The sequence below is a fragment of the Ambystoma mexicanum genome, chromosome 6q, assembly GCF_040938575.1.
Source record: "Ambystoma mexicanum isolate Mex_15411 chromosome 6q, UKY_AmexF1_1, whole genome shotgun sequence".
NCBI lineage: Eukaryota > Metazoa > Chordata > Amphibia > Caudata > Ambystomatidae > Ambystoma > Ambystoma mexicanum.
The window spans coordinates 1419291972-1419310403 of NC_090937.1; the positions used below are offsets into that span (position 1 = coordinate 1419291972).

An 18432-nucleotide genomic window follows, 5' to 3' on the forward strand; every position below is an offset into this window, starting at 1 on the left:
TGGCGAGCGGCGTGGGGGTGGGGCATGTTCCAGCTCGCCTGTAGGTCCTGTCGACTGTGATGTCCATTACTTCGCTAAAGTCCCCTCTGAGCACCCACACGTCAGCCTCCTCCTCCAGGAGCAAGCTCTGAAGCTCGGCAAGCAGTTCTTTCGTCAGCGTGGGGGGGGCATAAATTGCTGCCAGGCCCCATTTCTCTCCCCAGATGTCCGCTAGCATCAGTACATAGCGGCCCCGGGGGTCCGCCTGATCTTCCTAACCTGGAGAGGGACTCTCTTGTGAAAGAGAATCATTGTGCCCCTGGCACCTGCCGTGAATCCGGCATGGTAGACATTCGGGTAGTTAGACCTTTTGAAAAAGTTGGTGTTTGTGCCTATCAAGTGCGTTTCATTTAAGAGGGCAATGTCCGGTGAGTGTCGGTTTAGGTACTGGAGCACCAGTCTCTGCTTTATGCTAGAGCCGAGGCCATTGACGTTCCAGGACAGTATTGTCACCTTGTTGGAGTTCATCCTGTCTGGGTGAGTCTATTTGGTGGGGTTGCCGGGAGGATTAGTGGCCGTTGCGTTTTTCCCCCCGGGGGCGTATGTCGTTTTCCTCTCGGGGGGGGGGGGGGGCATCCGGGGGCCGCCTCGCACTGGAACGTCTGCAGGCTGGCAGGTAGTTGTGTCTCTGGTCCTGGCCCAAAACAGTATTTGTTTGCCTTGTCTGCTCTCGTCGGTTTCCATCTTTCTTCTCTCGTGATTCCGTTTCCTCGATCCCTCAGAACTCCCCCCCACCCTGTACTTCCCCCCCCCCCCAACTGGGAGCACCTGTCGCCCAAACATTGAACTTATAACTTGGTGAACCTAAACTGCGTCGGGATGACCCGACCTAGGGTGGTAGCCCTTGTGGAGACTGTGGTACCTGAACGGTGGCGGCCGCAATGATGTAGTTTCCGTGTTGTCACGTGGCGAGTTTGGTTCTGTGGTGCCCAGACCTCATCCGTTCTCTGTGGTATTTTGGGTGGGACGCTGTGGCGATGCGGTTTCCGGGTCTATCTGGGTGAAGGGTGGCGAGCGCTGCCCGGGCCCGGGTTTGCGCGCAGGCGGTCCGGAGGGGGAGCGTCGGGCCATGGGCCCATTGAGGATCTGTGTTTCGAGCCAATCCCATGCTTCTTTGGGATTGTGGAATAAATGGGTCGTGCCCTCGTGGTGGACCTCGAGTATCGCCGGGAAGAAGAGAGCAAACTTAATTGACAAGGAGTGAAGTTTCTTCTTGACAGAGTCGTATGACTGGCGGGCCTTCTGGACCTCTTTGGTATAGTCCGGGAAAAACCCCACTCTATTGCCGTTGTATATGATTGGGCCGGAGGCCCGTGCCATCTGCAGGATAGCGTCTCGATCTCGGTAGTTGAGGAGGCGAGCTGCTATTATTCTTGGCGGGGCTCCTGGGGGGGTCTCCCGGTGGGCACCCTATGTGCTCTCTCGATAGAGAAGAATTTCGACAATTTCTTGGGGGCGAAGACATGAGGTAGCCAGTCCTCTAGGAAAAGTTCGACACTAGGGCCTTCTTCTCTCTCCGGGATCCCGAGAATCCTGAGGTTGTTGCGGCGTGCCCTGCCCTCACTGTCTTCGGCCCGGTATTCAAGTTGGTTGACTTTCTGGGCGATTATGGCTAGTTGTTGTTCCAACTGGCGGACGTTATCTTCTGTGTCCGACACCCTTTGTTCCGCTTCTCCGACCCTGGACGACAGGTTGCGGAGATCCTGGCGTAGGAGAGATACTTGCGTGGAGACACCTCCTATTTTAAGTTCCAGCGAAGTTCTCGAGTCCCCAATTGCCTTCATTAAGTCATTCAGGGAGAGTTGGGGGTCCTGAGTTCCTTCCATGTTGCCTGCTTCCGCCGGGTTTTGTGTCTCCTGGTGGGGGGAGGGGGGCCTCCACTGTGTAAAGGTCCATTTTACTCTGCAGGGTTTGCCGCTTGACCTTGTCTTTGCCCATGGCCGAATCGATGGTTTATGTGAGGGTTTAGGCCCGGGTGGGTCGTGTGGGTGCCCCACGGGGGTCACCGAGGGGACCAAGTCGGGGTGGGCTCGCCGGTCGTCTATCTTCTGCCACTCTGTCTCTGTTTCGAGGCACCGGCAGGGACAGGGGCTGCGTGGGTTGCTTAAGCGCCAATCCCCAGTTCTGGGTGGTCTGGTACACTTGTTGGAGAGTCTGTGGTCCACTGGGGGGGGGCTTCTTGTAGTTGCGTACACGTGAGGACCGTGCCCACCGTCACAAATGTGTACTGTTCCTGAGTGGATTGAGGCGCAGAGGGGCGCTGCCACGCACACCCCACCACGTGCACTTCTGTAGGAGTTTTATCTTCCCAGGGTCCGGGTTGTAGGGTGACGGCCCGGTCCCCCAGCGGTAGTGGTGTCCAAGGCCCTCGATCTGCAGCGGTCCGGTAGAGCTGTGGGGGAGGGGGATTGCTCCAATGCTCGCCCTCGCCGGGAACCGTTCCCCTTTTGTGGGGTGTGTGTGTCTAGAACTTTTCGCCAGTGGGGCTACGGGTCCTGCAGCAATCGTGTTCCAGAGTTGCCGCTTTGTGGCCAGTCCTCCGGGCCTTTCAAGCCCTTTCGCAGTGTGAGGGTGAGGTTATGCGCACCAGTACAGGGTGCTCTTAGAGGTGGGGGTAGAGAGCGCCTTCAGTCCCCTTCACCCAGCTCCCAGCTCTGTTGTTGTCGTGGGAGGGGGGGTGTGCCCCTTCCTTCGTGCGGGGTGTTGTCTCTCAATTTGTTGGGTGGGGGGGAGAGGCTCCACGTACCTTATCGGTATTGTTGGGGGGAGCGCGACACCGTGTTGTCCGTGTCTGCGTCGCGGCTCAACCCCGGATGCTGCTGTCTCACCAGTGGCGGGGGGAGGGGCGGAGAGGTCTCGGCTCCGTGCCTCGTCCCCCGTCCTCTTCCTCTCATATGCCGTTCGGTGCGGCCCGGCAGCGTGGGCAGGTGTCCGGCTGTCTGGCGTGGCACGGGGGGAGAGGGGCTCCGGGCCGCAGCCTGTAGATGTCGGTTCGGGGCCGCTTCCTGCCTTCTATGAAGTGCCCGCACCTCCATGGCTCAGGGGGGAGGGGCGGAGCGGCCGCTCTGCAGCCGCACGGCAATGGCGGCAAGTCTCACACCAGCGAATCCGGGGTCACGTTCTTCGCCTTCCCGGGACCGATTTCGCCCCAGGTCGCAGCTATTGTTGCCTGGGGACGTCCGCCACCGGGGTGCAGTGTCTTGAGGTCGGGTGGTTCCGATATGCAGAATATTTGCAGGATATATTCCGCGGCCGCCGGGAGCCCGAGACGATTAGCTCTTCATGCGCGGCTCGCGCATGCGCACTCCCATTGCATACATTGTTGATTCCATGGGTGTGGTGATTGTTAGCACATCCTACAGTGTTTACTCCATGGCTGCAGCTAATGGAGTGAACAGTTCTGCAGTGTTTGCACTGGGTGCAGTGTTGGAATATTGTCAGTATAGAAGACAGTAGGGTTGAAGTGCATCTTCTGTGTGCTTGGATACTGCAGTGTGTGTGCACTGGATGCTAAATTGAAATAGTATGTGCATAGAAGTGGATAGGGGTGAACTGCATATTTCATAGGATTGGGTAGTGTCCATTGTGCGGAGTGGTGACTATTGTACTGCACTATGAAGTATTGATTTTGTGCAGTGAATGGAGTGCTGGGAGCAGTCCTTAAACTTGCCTTAGCGTCTTTAGAGCAGTTGGCGGTTTTCTCTATCGGTTGGATATCATCATTCTTTAACAGAAAATCACGAGTACATTGGGGGGACAAAATGTCACCTCTGTTATTCAATCTCTACCTGAGACACCTCTGTCTAGTCCTTGACCACTTTAACATCTTCTTCACCTATTATGTTGACAATACTCGGCTGGTGATAGAACTGAGTGGTGACTACATAAAGGATAGTGAATCACTATCCACAATTTACAACACAGTTGAATCATGGATGGACGCAAACTGGATGTGTCTGAATAGCATGAAAACGGAGCTTATGGTATTTGGGTCACATCAAGCCAGATCTAAACTACCGTCTGCTTGCGACACTTTCCATATAAAGGACACCACTATCCAGGTATTGAGTTAAGTCAAAACACTAGGTATGATGCTAGAAGCTTCGTTGGTAACTGAAGCTCAAGCACAATATGTAAAACAAAACTGCTCCTATTATCTTAGATTGCTAAAAGCCATTAAACCTTATTTGCCTGATAACTGTGCCATCATCGCAAAGGCAACTATACTTTATCACCCGGACTACGGCAATGCACTCCTCTTGGGTGTCAACAAGCAAAGCCTAGCCAGTTACCAACACATCTAGAACAATGCAGTGAGAATCTAGATTTGATCACATCAGCAAGGCCAGAAGAGCGCTTCACTGACTGAAAATTGAGGATGGGTGCAGTTCAAGGCCCTGACGCTAGTGCACAGATGTATTTACGGGAAAACACTAGCCTACACAAAATCAAAAATCCATCTTCATGTCCCAAACCGTGCCCTAAGGTCTGCTGACCTGGGCATGATTGCGGTATCCCCTCACAAAAGCACATTTGGTTTGGGAAAAGCCTTTCCTACGGTTGCTGCAGGAAAGTGGAACAATCTCCAAGTCAACCTGTGCCTAGAAGCAAACTACCTATGCTTTAGAAAAAGATTGAAAACTCCTCTTTTCAAATAAAACCTTGCACTTTCGCATATCCGAGTAACTGGCAGCCTGTTTATGTATGTCCTGTAACTTGTATCTGTCCACTTCACGTCTGTCCATGTCTTTCTGTCCACGCCCCGATGCTGGCAAGCTACCGGCACTCTACAAATAAACAAAAAAAATAAACTTTTAATACAACCCTGGCAATAAACCTACAAAGTACAATCTCCTGTCGCCAACTAAAATGAGGTAAGAGGGTTGCGTGGAGATTGATATATTTAGGCAGACAAACTAAGCAAGCGCTTACAGTCCCTCAAAACTGTTAATTATATTAAGCTTCATACAGACCACATTTGGACCACATACACCACCTCTACAACTGAGTCGCAAATCTCTCAGAAGGTGCAGTGTCTCTCCAAAAGAGAGCAACTATGCTCCAATCTCTCATCCGCACAAGTTGTGGTTCAGCAAACCCCCAATAGGAATGCGCACAGCCAGGGCCAATGCAACATAATTGGAGTCCTTTCACCCCAAATAGTCTTCTGGATTCTGCACTGCCAGGCAAATCCTCCTATAGGGATTGCTGGCATTCTTCTCTTAAAGCAATGCAGTCATATTTTCTTGAACCCGCTTTCATTTTGAGGAAGCTCCATGTAATGTGGCTAATCTACCACAATATTCCCTCTTGATGCTTCTCCAGTGCTGTATTCAACTTTGATTCGTATGTTTATGCCCCTGGTGACCTCCATTGGGACTGCTTCTGCAGATGAGCGCTCCATTCTTCAGTCTTCCCGTCTTCCATATTTTCGCCATGGGGAAGTCTCAGTCCGACACCAAACCCTCCATTACATCCATCAGGCCTGTGCCCCTTCCTGGGACCTTTTAGAGCCTATGTGTATCCTGTAGAAACCTCCTGGCGATTTGACGTATTGCTGCTCCCAGTTCGAAATCTGCTTTTTGGTACACTACACTCTGGCAGTCGCCATCTTTCCTTTTGTAGTCTATCTGGGAGCAAACCAGCGTTTGAGATATCTTCCGGGCCCTCACTGGTTGGTTTCCATGGCAACCGTTATTTTGGTCTTGAACTTTAATCTCTGATTTAGGTAAACGTGGAAGGTGGGCTGCAAGTTGGGAGTTTATTCTGGTGTAAATATGGAAAGGTACTGGAACTTTAGTAGGAGCAATTCTCGGTTTGTAGTAAGCTCATCCCCTTTCCAGTGGTGTTGGGGGCGAGGTAGTAGATGGCATTAGCCTGTTTTTTGGTGGGTGCTGGAAAACACACACCCCTTTTAAGCTTTTTAAATGCAAACATGTTTACAAATGGGCGTTATTCTTCATTGCACTATTCCACTGTCTGAACTTGCACTTGCAATGCATTACATATTTGTTCTTAAATTATGTTTTATGTTTCCCACTGGAACAAAACAGGCTCTCTTCTGTGGTGCACGTTTTCAGACTCGAAACTTTTCTTAAAAACTTTTTTTTTTACCTTCAAACACATTTTTAATCATGAGCTCTGGCAAAACCTTTGTTGAAAAACTAAAGAAACTTGGCTATGTAAATGCAGAACTCAACGGAGAAGACTTTGACTGGCTTTTTGAAACCACAGACACCAAGTCATTTTTGGAATGGTTTTGTGGACATGTTAGTCAGCAACATGTGGTGTCTGATGAGACAATGGCATCTTTTAATGCCCTAAAAGAGTCAGGAAAGTTTATCTTGGATGAAAAGGATATTGATGAAGTTCTGAAAACATGGAAAGCAGGTGAACCCAGGGTCCCATCTGAAGAAGATGTTGAGCTTGAAAAATTGGAGGAAGAGCTCCGGTCTCTGCAAAAAATAAAACATTTAACAAGGAATCGGCGTATCAAACTGCAAGCAATGTCTTCAGCAAATGACCACATGTCAATAAAATTAAGGGATGAAGAGGAATTGATGATGAAAAACCTTAAAGCTTCTCAAGAGGCTGTTGGTGCTGAGAATGTTAAGATGAATAATGAGCTAACCATACTAATGGAAGGAGTTAAAATGATGATCTCATTCTTCAGTGTTTCCAATGTGGCTTTTGGATCTGGTGCTCAAAGTGTGTTGCTGTCTCAACTTTCTCTAAAGAACTACTTGTCCCAAGAAGAACTGCGAACTGCTGCACTTACTGCATACACAAAAAAACAATTTTTTGATGGCATTTCAGAGTTGATTGACAGCTCAAATGAAGATAATTTTCAGCTTCTTGAGTTAGACTTAAGCAATGTGTCCATTAATGATGAAAGCAGGGATGTACATGAGATGAGAAAATGTGAAATGGCCAGGCTACAGTTGGCATACATTTGTGCCAGGCAACAGTTGGTTCAACTAAGAGGTAATGATGCAAGTCTGAAGGCTGGTCTGCAATGTGCTGAGGAGAAACTCCTTTCTGCATGCACTAAGGTGAGCAAAGTGTTATGTTTCTGCAGTTTTTAAGTTCATATATTTTTCTGTAACATTTTGTTTCTACAACACTATAGTAAATAAATAGCATCTTAAGTTTCCTAACAAATAGTTGTTCCCTTTTTTCTTGTTAGTCAAATCCACAGAAGGCAGACCACGCTATTAAATGTAGAGCAACTTTGGTTTGTGTAAGCTTTCTAAATGTAAGTTCTCCATTACTTTTCTACAGTAAGTCATTTTGTCCTACTGGTCACTTATGTGCAGGCTGATCTGATGCACTGTTCCAATCTTAAAATGCTTAGTGTTTTAGAACATGGCACTTCAGATGTTAGTTTATTTTTAGAAACTAGATAATTTCAAGCTGCAAGCTAGCCAGGATGAAAAGTTGCTTGCTCTCTGCATCGTCCACTTGCAGACCACTTCTCACTAGTCAATTTTCACAAGCCAATGGGAGATATGGTGTTTTTCATTGTGTATCCTGCTAAAGATGGGCATAATGGGGGTAAAATGTACTAGCCAGTGTGAGGTAGACCCAAAACCAATCGATGAAAAATATCCCTCAACAAGGGGTCAAAAATAAGTGCACTTTTTGCAATGTTTTATTTCATATGGCTGGGAGTGTCAGTCAGTCCCGTAGAACTGAAAACTGAAACCCTGCTCGATACACCTGTTCTAAGTTACATCTTTTATAGCAGCAAACCGCACATTAGCATAAGCAACACATATCGGATACAACATAATCCCACGTTGCCCATTGGCTATCACTGATAAAAGAATCAAAACATTCCCTATAGTTCATTACCACATTGGTCAAGCATATCTAAATACAACCCCTTACAAAATGACTTAATTGTGCGGTCAGAAAAAAACACTGATGTGATTGGTTCATTATACTTGGGTAAATTGTTGCAATAATGCACTCTCCTTATTGGTCAAGACTGGACAACTCCTGATGTGCATACACTCGAGAGGACCTAATCGGGGAGCTAGTCTGAATGAGGTCAACCCCCGCCTGGTACAATGACCTCCTCATATGAGACCAGACAATTTGGCACTCCCGAATGGCTTCTTTGTTGCAGCTGTACTCTTTTGACTTAATCTCTTGCGATTCCAGTCTTGGAACATGTTGCACCCCTAGCATGCCTCCTACTCTAACTCTCTTTGGAACCAGGTGCTTTATAAAAAACGCTGTTGAGGCACCGCTCTTGGGGATAAATATCTCATATTTATTTGCTTAAGCACCTGCAGTTCAAATGGACCGGCCACTTGTCATTGAGGACAGTAGTATTCCAAAACCTAGCTCGACATCTTGGCAGTGCCAGACACAGGCCCTGTTTTCATAAGATTCGTACTTCACAGCTGCAGCACTAATATAATCGTCAAAAACCAATGTTCAGTTCGCAGCTCTTGTGAGCTGCTCGGTCTGACATTAACTACCATCTGCTCTGCGAGTCTTCCTTCCTCCCTAACCTTGGCTGTCTAATAATTTGCTTCAAGAAAGATGCAGGAGTTCTAATTAAATAAACAGAGCAAAATCTCCAACGGCAAGCCTAATTCTGTAACATCTGTTCTTGGCTTGGAAACACCCCCTTAAATACATTTTCCAGCTGATCTACCCCTAAATTGAGCTTGTGGTTCTTTCCCACAGCACTACACATACAACAGATTCTCACCCTTAATTGGTAATCCCTGGTTGTTGCCTTCCCCCTCCTCCACCTCAAATGTATTGTGGTTACATTAAGGTGGGTCTCAAACATTATGGGGAGAAATGTTTTCCCCGGACAGAACTACAGTGGAGCAGTAGGTGTGACAAGATGTCTTTCATCTATAAATCCTGAGCTGTGTTCCCCAAGATTAACAGGGGTGCAAATTGGGCGCTTTAATCCAGTAAAAGGTAGGAGCCAAACTTATTGAGAAGGGGAAACTGGATTTGTGTGCTCGCGGCCATAGCCTTGATCCTGGTAGGGACTAGACTGCCAGTGTTTGGAAATGGGAGAGCATGAAGTGTTGTCACCCTGCTACAGCTGCAGCCTGGCAGGGACAGCGGACTCGGAGAAGCCGGAGAGGAGCTTGTAGCTGTTTATTTTTAAACAACTCTTATTAATCTGATTGATTTGAAAACGCATTTTTCACATAAAAACAAATGTCCATTAAACCAACATGGCATGAATGAGAAATAAAAATAATCCATTCTCATATACATTAACAGTAAATGCCCTTCGCAATAAATATTTCAAATCCTTCAATTCATTTCAACCAAATTACTAAAATTACATAAGAATCTTATTTACAAATTGATCGGCTAAAATTAAGGATGCTTGTGGTCTGCTCGATTATTCATATATATATATATATATATATATATATATATTATGTTTCTGAGGCTTGTGGAATCTGCTTAGATCACATGCTGTGCATAGGCCGACATCTAGTGGAAGCTGCAGAGTATTACAGTTTGTTTTTCGAAACTCGAAAATGGGCGTCGACACAGGCGTGCCAGTAATACTATCCCTAGTGTGACGTCCACTGTACCCAAGATCCCTCACGCGTCTGGGATCCTCAGATTGTTTTTTTCCGCCATACTGGTCGGAAGCATCTTGCGGAGTCCCCTGGCCTTAGCCATACATTTGCTATTATATTGCAATTTAAAATTATTTATTGACATCCTTCCCCACCCCAACGTCGACCATCGATCTCGACGACGGCTGGAGAAGACATCGACCGTCGGCTGCTGCACGACGGATCTGGGCCTCGGAAGGCCGCTGGCCTCGGCCCGGGCCTAGTAGGCCGCTGGCCTCGGCCCTGCAAGTAGGGAGAGTGGGGGGTGGTACATACTCTTCACTCTTGGTATATAGGTACACCTTATATATTTCCTACACTTATCAGCCCGCTGTCTCAAGGTGCGTATGGAGGGTACCCCTTTCCAATTCTGCCCCAAGTGCAATCGCAAATACCCTTGGGTCGACAGGCACGCCACGTGCAATCTCTGCTTGCCGAGGGACCACCCCGAAGCGAACTGCAGAGCGTGTAGTAGGTTTAAACCTAAAACACTTAAGGACCGTTCGACAAAGCGTTGGGCCCACCACGCCAGGCAGGCAGCCATGGCAGCGGAGGGCGCCTTCAGCGATGGCAGCGACGCCGTACTTTCGGACGGCGAGGGCATTACGGCGTCGAAAGACTGCCAAACGCAGATCCCCGACCTCGGAAGGTTGTCCGGCAGGGCGGCTATGGGGAAGACCCCCAGCGACGCCAGCGCTACACCTACACACACTAAGCACACTAAGTCCAACCGAACCTCGACGACGTCGACTTCTCGGAAAGAGGCACGGATAGAACGGTCCGACTCGGTGTCCTCTGGGCGCTCTCGATCGAGATCGCCTCATGACGCAAGGCAATCATCCACTCTTGCCAAGAGTGCCTCGCTCCCTAGATTAACGGAAGTTCGATCGTCGGAAGACGAAGACGACTTCCACCCCCAGGCCGCGCTCCAAGAGACCGAGAGCGCAGTTAACACCAGCGAGGCCCCACGCTCGAAACAAAATACCTCTCCAGACCCTCGGCGCCAGGCGTCGAAAGTCTCTGGGGCCTCTAAGGGGCAGGGAAAACATTTTTCCACGCACGGGGAGGGAGGGAAACAGCGGAAAGCTCAGCCTTCCACTCCTGTAAGACCATCCTTCCACCCCAAGCAGACAGATAAACATAAATCTACTGGGACTGCAACATCCAGCAAGGGTACCCTTGATAAGTCCTCTAAGTTGCCTACTAAAGTCATACCCTGTTCCAAAGAATGGTCCAGTGAGGACATAGACAGGGTCATGTCAAGAATGTCTTCCTTAGCGGATTTTTATGACAAAAACCCAGAACATTTCCTTTCGTATGACCCTCAAGGGGCCACACCCTCAGGCTCCTCTGATCCTATCTCCCTAAGTAAAAAGGCCCGGCTCGAAAGACCTGACCCCTTCGAGGTGCAGCCTTACTCTACTCCATACTCTACTCCACACCCCAGATACCAAGGACAACCTTTCCCTGAAGGGGACCAGGAGTTTTCAATTATGGAGGAACGAACCGGGTCTGAATACTATGCGGAGGATGAGGACCTGGAGGAGGTAGAAGATGAGGAAATTTACAGAGTAGATTCCCCGGTAGAGAGCGAAGCCCCAGTTACCGACTCGCCAGTTGATAACCAACCCCTCCTTAATGAAGTTCTTGCTCGCGCAGCAGAACATTTTCACATCGACACCCACGGTGTACAGGAGGAAAGGGACTTCGCAGAAGAGTTGGTGGGAGAGAGGAGGCCGGTCGCTCAGACCATCCCTATCCTTAAATCCATCCAACGTAGAATAGATCCATCCCTGGTGAATCCTAACCTCACCAAAGCCGTCAACCCCAGAGTCGAAAAACTTTTTCGAGCAGCCCAGTCTGACCCTCTTTATATAAGAGGTCATCTTAAACCAGACTCCCTAGTGGTTACCAACACTCGGAAGAGGGCTGGGACACCCTTATCGTCGTCAGAAGCTCCACCCGACAGGGAGAGCAAAAGACTGTGCGGGTTTGGCAGGAAGGTAGCCTCAACGTCCGCCTACCAAGCAAGGATTGCAAACTCCACCACCCTGTTGGCAAGTTACAACTGCCATCAATGGGAAGAGGTCGCGGCGCTCATAGCCTCTGCTCCTGAACCGTTAAAGGGCCAGTTGGCTCGGATCTCGGCAGAAGGGAGAGCCGTGTCTGGTTGCATTTTGAAAGCAACTTTCAACGCTGCAGACAACGCAGGAAGATTGATAGCAGAAGGTACTGTTATCAAGAGACATGCGTGGTTACGGCAGTCGGGGTTCAAGACAGAAACACAGGCGTCATTAATAGACAAGCCGGTGGAACCAGATCTATTGTTTGGGAAAGCGGTCGAAGACGCACTTAAAAATGCCAAGGACGAGTACGAGACTCTCAAATCCCTTGGCCAGCTTACCAACAAACCCCCGAACCAGAGGGGGAACAGTAATTTTCGTCGCACACGCGGCCAAAATTCACAAAGAGGCAACTATGCCCAAGGACAGGGTACACAATGGAACAGCAACCAGCAGTCTACCCAAAGTTACAGTAAAGCTAACAAAAGAGGTCGTGGAAGAGGCAGAGGCAGCCCCAACAAGGGAGGTGGCACGCCTCCGCCAAAGCAGTGACGCTCAGTTCAGGGTCCCTTCTCACGCAACCCCAGTAGTGGGACGCATTTCCAACTTCACCCAGGCTTGGGAAGGGATCACCTCAGACAGATGGGTGCTGTCAACAGTGTCCACAGGATATTGTATAGAATTACTGCAGCGTCCCCGGAACCACCCTCCACAACAAAGAATACACTCCTTAGAACATCAGAAGATCCTTCTCGAGGAGATCGCCATTCTGCTAGAAAAGGACGCGATAGAACTCGTCCCAGGACACCAGGTAAACAAGGGTATCTATTCAACTTACTTCCTTGTGCCAAAGAAAGATTTGACAATGCGCCCAGTATTGGACTTACGGCCTGCCAACAAGTATGTCAAGCCCCAAAAATTCCGTATGACCACGCTACAAGACGTAATCCCCCTCCTAAAAAAAGGGGACTACATGGCAACCTTGGATATGAAAGATGCCTATTTTCATATTTCCATGCTCCCGGCGCACAGAAAATACTTGCGCCTCAAAGTGGACAGTCGCCACTACCAGTTCAAGGTACTGCCCTTCGGGATAGCTTCAGCACCAAGGGTATTCACCAAGGTACTGGCGGTGGCAGCTGCACACCTACGCAGGGAGGCAATCCCAGTGTACCCTTATCTGGACGACTGGCTCATAACGGGGGAAACCCCAAGAATTTGCAGGTCAAACATTCAGAGGACCTCCTCCACGAATTAGGCTTCTCTATCAACGAGAAGAAGTCAAGTCTGGTGCCAAGCACCTCATAACAGTTCCTAGGAGCAATCCTAGATACTCAGAAAGGGTTGACCTTCCCCTCGGAAGAAAGAATTCGGAATATACTACTGCAAATTCCACATTATCAGTCCGGTCAACAAATAACGGTACGCAAAGCAATGCGGTTACTGGGCATGATGGCGTCATGCATTTACCTGGTCCCCCACGCGCGTCTGCGCATGCGTCCCATGCAGGAATGGTTGGCGAAACAGTGGTCTCAGGCAAGTGGTCAGTGGGACGATCTAGTGGTCGTTTCGCCAACACTCGTACAGAGCTTACACTGGTGGACAAGAGAGAATCTCGCAAGGGGAAAACCCTTTTACGATCCCGAAGTACAAGCAGTGGTAACTACAGATGCTTGCCTGACTGGGTGGGGAGCTCACCATCTCCACCACACAGCTCAGGGTCTCTGGTCTCACTCAGTAGCCAAGAACCACATCAACCTGCTAGAGCTTTTGGCAGTATTCCGAGCGCTTCGGGCGTTCGAGCCCCATCTACTAAACTTGTCGGTGCAGATCCGGACGGACAGCACGACAGCCATGTTCTATCTGAACAAACAAGGAGGGACTCGTTCGCCAAATCTGTCCAAGCTTGCCCAGAAAATCTGGATATGGGCACTCAGACGGAACATCTTCCTATCAGCACAACATGTTCCAGGGGAGCTCAATTCCCTAGCGGATGCCCTAAGCAGAGACTCCCTTCCAGAAGAACACGAATGGGTCCTTCACAGAGAGATCGTAGAAGATCTCTTCTCTCAGTGGGGTTTCCCCACTATAGACCTATTCGCCACAAGCGAAAACAAACAATGCCCAGGATTTGCATCCAGGTTCCCCCAGCCAGAATCCCAAGGGAACGCCCTGTGGATGAACTCGTCAGGGATGTTTGCGTACGCTCTCATCAGAAAGGTGGTGTACAAGATGAACAAGGAATCGATGACGCTCATCCTAGTTGCTCCCATGTGGGCGAGACAACCATGGTTTCCACACCTACGCAGGATGGCGCTGTGCGAGCCCATCAAACTCCCAGCCTGGTACAACCTACTGTCCCAGCAACAAGGTCTAACAGTGCACCAGGAACCCAACTCAATGAACCTAGCAGCATGGCTCCTGAGGTCATAGAGTTTGGCCATCTCAATTTACCACAGAGGTGTATGGACATCCTAAAAGAATCCAGGAAACCAAACACAAGGCACTGTTACTTTGACAAGTGGAAGAGATTCGTTATTTGGTGCCAGAATAAACAAATCAACCCAGTTGATTGCACTCCTTCCAACGTGGTAACATACATGCTCCACCTGCTGGATGCAGGGTTGGGTTTTAACTCTCTGAAAGTACACCTGGCAGCCCTCTCGGTTTACACCACATCCCATAACAAAGTATTGTGGTGGAAAGTACCAGTAGTTAAAGCCTTCATGGAAGGAGTAAAGAGACTTCACCCACCTATTTCGAACCCACCGCCAGGATGGGACCTCAATGTGGTGCTAGCTAAGCTCATGGGGCCCCCTTTCGAACCCATGCATAAAAGTAGTCTCAAACACCTGACTTATAAAACGGCCTTCTTAGTAGCCATTACCTCCATAAGAAGGGTCAGTGAAATTCAGGCTCTGTCAGTGCAAGATCCTTTCTTTATTATCCACAAAGACAAACTGGTTTTACGCACACACCCTAGGTTCTCACCTAAAGTTATATCTAAATTCCATGTAAACCAGTCCATCGAGCTTCCGGCTTTCTTCCAGAACCCGCAAAGCTCGGCTGAGGTGAAACTACACACCCTTGATGTGCGTAGGGCGGTCCTCTACTATGTAAATAAGACCAGACCGCTAAGAAAAACAGATCAACTGTTTGTCTCCGTAGCTACAGGCAGAGAGGGGGATCGCGTCTCTAAAGGCGCGATCTCGACGTGGATTATCAACTGTATACAGCTGTGTTACTCTCTTTCTGAAAAAACTCTGCCTTTTACGCCAAGGGCCCATTCTACCAGAGGCATTGGGGCCACTCTGGCTTTCATTGCAAATGTTCCCCTCGACACCATTTGCAAAGCAGCTACTTGGAGCTCTATTCACACTTTTACTCAGCATTACTGCATTGACACTCATTCCAAGACAGATACACAAGTGGGACAAGCGGTTCTAAGACACCTGTTTGCTCATGACCCTTCTCACATCCCACCTCCTTCTTCGGGTACTGCTCGCTAATCTATGCACAGCATGTGATCTAAGCAGATTCCACAAGCCTCAGAAGGGATACATTACTCACCGTAATCGTATTTCTGATGCTTGTATCTGCTTAGATTCACATGCGACCCACCCTTCCTCCCCTCCGAGAGAAGGCGCATGATTGCTTGTAGTCTTACCTTTCTGTCTATCTGCTTGGATTATCTGTACTCACGCTACTCCTCATGCTTCCTCATGTCAGAAAAAATACAATCTGAGGATCCCAGACGCGGGAGGGATCTTGGGTACAGTGGACGTCACACTAGGGATAGTATTACTGGCACGCCTGTGTCGACGCCCATTTTCGAGTTTCGAAAAACAAACTGTAATACTCCGCAGCTTCCACTAGATGTCGGCCTATGCACAGCATGTGAATCTAAGCAGATACAAGCATCAGAAATACGATTACGGTGAGTAATGTATCCTATATATATATATATATATATATATATATATATATATACACATACCACCAATTTTCAGAAGTAATAATCATGTACTGAGTGGACTAAAATAAAGTTGCATTAGGTTTGTCAAGTTGACATAATTAATCATTAAATGCTCTGAATCTTCTACCATGTCCGGTTGTTTACAAAATCTGCATAACTATACATTCCTTTCTATTCTTCGTGCTCCCAATACTTCATTAGTTTGGTAGGGATTTAAGCGTAAGAATTAATTTCTCCATTTTGTAATTGGACATTTTAAAAGTTATCCCGACACAAAGTTGAAAGATTTCACCTCATCTTTAAAATGATAAAACGGTTCATTGCTTTATGCCTGCAGATGTCTCAATCCAGTCTGTTTGCCATAATTGTTTTTTAACCTGAAGAGGGTTACTAACCAGTGTGTCCTCAGTTGTATTCATTTAATTCACAATGGCAAGAACTTTTTCTACCCGTAACGCAAGAATACTATCCTTTTCTTGCGACATTGTTTCAAAAAAGTATTAATACAAGGTGCCTTCCATATCCACTAAACCTTTCTGTAGACTGACGGCAGTCTCCACTTTATCAGGGATCTCATTCATATTAAGGCCAACTCAACCCTAATAACACTCCTTGAAACATTGGGAGAGCGAGAGGTTTCCCCCAAAACACACCCTGTCCCAAAGGTCAAGAGCAGGCATAACAATAGTTTCCACACCATAGAGTGGGGATAATTTTAGTTTTGTAAAACCATATTATCGGCAGTCATTAAATTGTTGCACACTTTTATTTGGGAGCTCAAACGCTGCATTTTCCATTTTAAATATTCATCATTAATTTCAAGGTTGCTGTTTCTTAAATATGAAACCCCAAGTTAGAGAACAAATTCACTCTCCAGAACATTTGTATTGAAGTACCATCTGAATCCTTTCTCTTTCTTCTTTTTACAGGTGTTTAAAACTACAACCTCAGTCTTTGCAACATTTATAGATCATGCATTATCTTCTGCATATTTGGTCAGGTCCAATAATCGTCGTAAACCGACCAAGGTTTTGTTCTATTAAAACCAAATCAGCTGCATACAGTAGTCGGCTTACAATGTAATCACCTAAATGCGGAGGAAAATAACTAGCCCAGGGGGCAAATATTCAAATTACAAGCTAATAGCACAGTATATGTCACTAGACACCTCAATTCTATAGATACTCAAAGCACATGATTTTTTACTCGCCAAGAAGCAAATATTACTAGCCAATGGCTAGTGGAAAGTTCAACCTTTGCACCCTGATCTAGCCTTATTCAAGGATCTTTCAAAGTCCAAAATAAATAAACTAAATAATAAACGAGCTAGCATACAGCCTTGTATCAGCCCTCGGAATGTAGGTATCTGCTGCAATAGTTCACCTTTATTTAATCTGATAAAAATGTGCGTGCCCGTATGTAGTTCTATTAGAATTTCCAGCAGATACGGTGAACATGACAATTTCTGCAGTTTTGCCCATAGTAACGACCTTTCCACACTAATACCATGGCAAAATCCACAAATGCTAAATATAAGCTTGATTTCGTCAAAATCGCTCTCTATTTAAATAAAATAATATAAAACCATTCAGCAAAGTGTCTGAGCCCTTAACAAATCTTGTTTGAAACTGGTCAATTCTATTACTTGTCACTGCCCATTGACTTAATTGCATACAAACCAGGGAAGCAAAGATCTTCCCTGGAATATCCAACGTGTCAATTGGCCTGTCATTTCCAAGATGTTGGAACTCAGTCTTCTAAAATCTGATATAAAATTTCAGTCCACATTTTCGGCAAATGGAGTTTTATTTGAGAGGCCGTTGGGGAAATTTTACACTTTGTAATCTGCTCAATATCTGTAATCTGCTCAATATAGTCTTTTTTTTTATCAAACTCTAATTTCCATGAACCCAAAGATGGATCAGTATTAATTACTGTGGTTTTAATGTGAAATTTGTGAAAAAATAAGCTAACCAGCCTGAGACTGCAATTGGGTTTAACTGTATAGAGGGTTGTGAATTTCCTGTACTTTTAATCAAATTCCAAGGTTTCACCAGATTATACGATAATAACAGTTTCAGCATCTTTCTGAAACATTGCAGCTTTATAACCCTTCAGCCAGTTGCAGTATTTTAGTTTTTCTTCTTAATTTTTTAAAATCATTAAATCCATATTTCCAGAACCTCATTTTCTTATAGAGGACCTTCACTCGCGTTTGCACTATTGCATCTCTACATCAAAGACGTGTTCATGTTTAAAAATAGGTTTTCCTGTTAAAAAAAATGGTTTCATAAATATTCATCAAAACGACACATAAAACCTTGAGTTACATAAATTATTCAAATCCTTACTATAGATCTCCTCATTTTCTAAAAAGATTATTCAATCTTGCAGCATTCTGAATATTCCATACTAATCTATTATTCCCAGAGGTCACCTCCAAGTTAGTCACACAGTTACCCTTTTGATTTTCTACAGATGTAATTTCCCACTCCAAGAGTAGAATTTGATGATAACCAAAATCGTTTAATAACATTTTAAAGAAAGTACAATTGCTAAACATAGCTTCATATGTGAACATATAATCAATGCATTCTGTGCTCCACATGACCAAGTGACATGTGCTGGGATGCCACCTTGAACGCTACCATTGAGCATATGAATTCCACAATTACACATCATTGCATCCAACCTTCTCTGCATCTTCTTTATAAGGAGTTCCATTTACTTTCTAAAGGACCCT

At 46.9% G+C, this 18432-nt stretch overlaps 1 protein-coding gene across 1 annotated transcript in view; it reads left to right on the forward strand.

The window, feature by feature from the left end:
- Positions 1-18432, forward strand: part of HAUS3 (HAUS augmin like complex subunit 3) — a 163853-nt gene that overhangs the window by 63703 nt on the left and 81718 nt on the right. Inside the window, exon 2 of the mRNA XM_069632125.1 lies at positions 6093-7091. Within this exon, the coding sequence (XP_069488226.1) occupies positions 6174-7091 (918 nt within the window). The 5' untranslated portion in view covers positions 6093-6173. The remainder of the gene's footprint in view (positions 1-6092; positions 7092-18432) is intronic.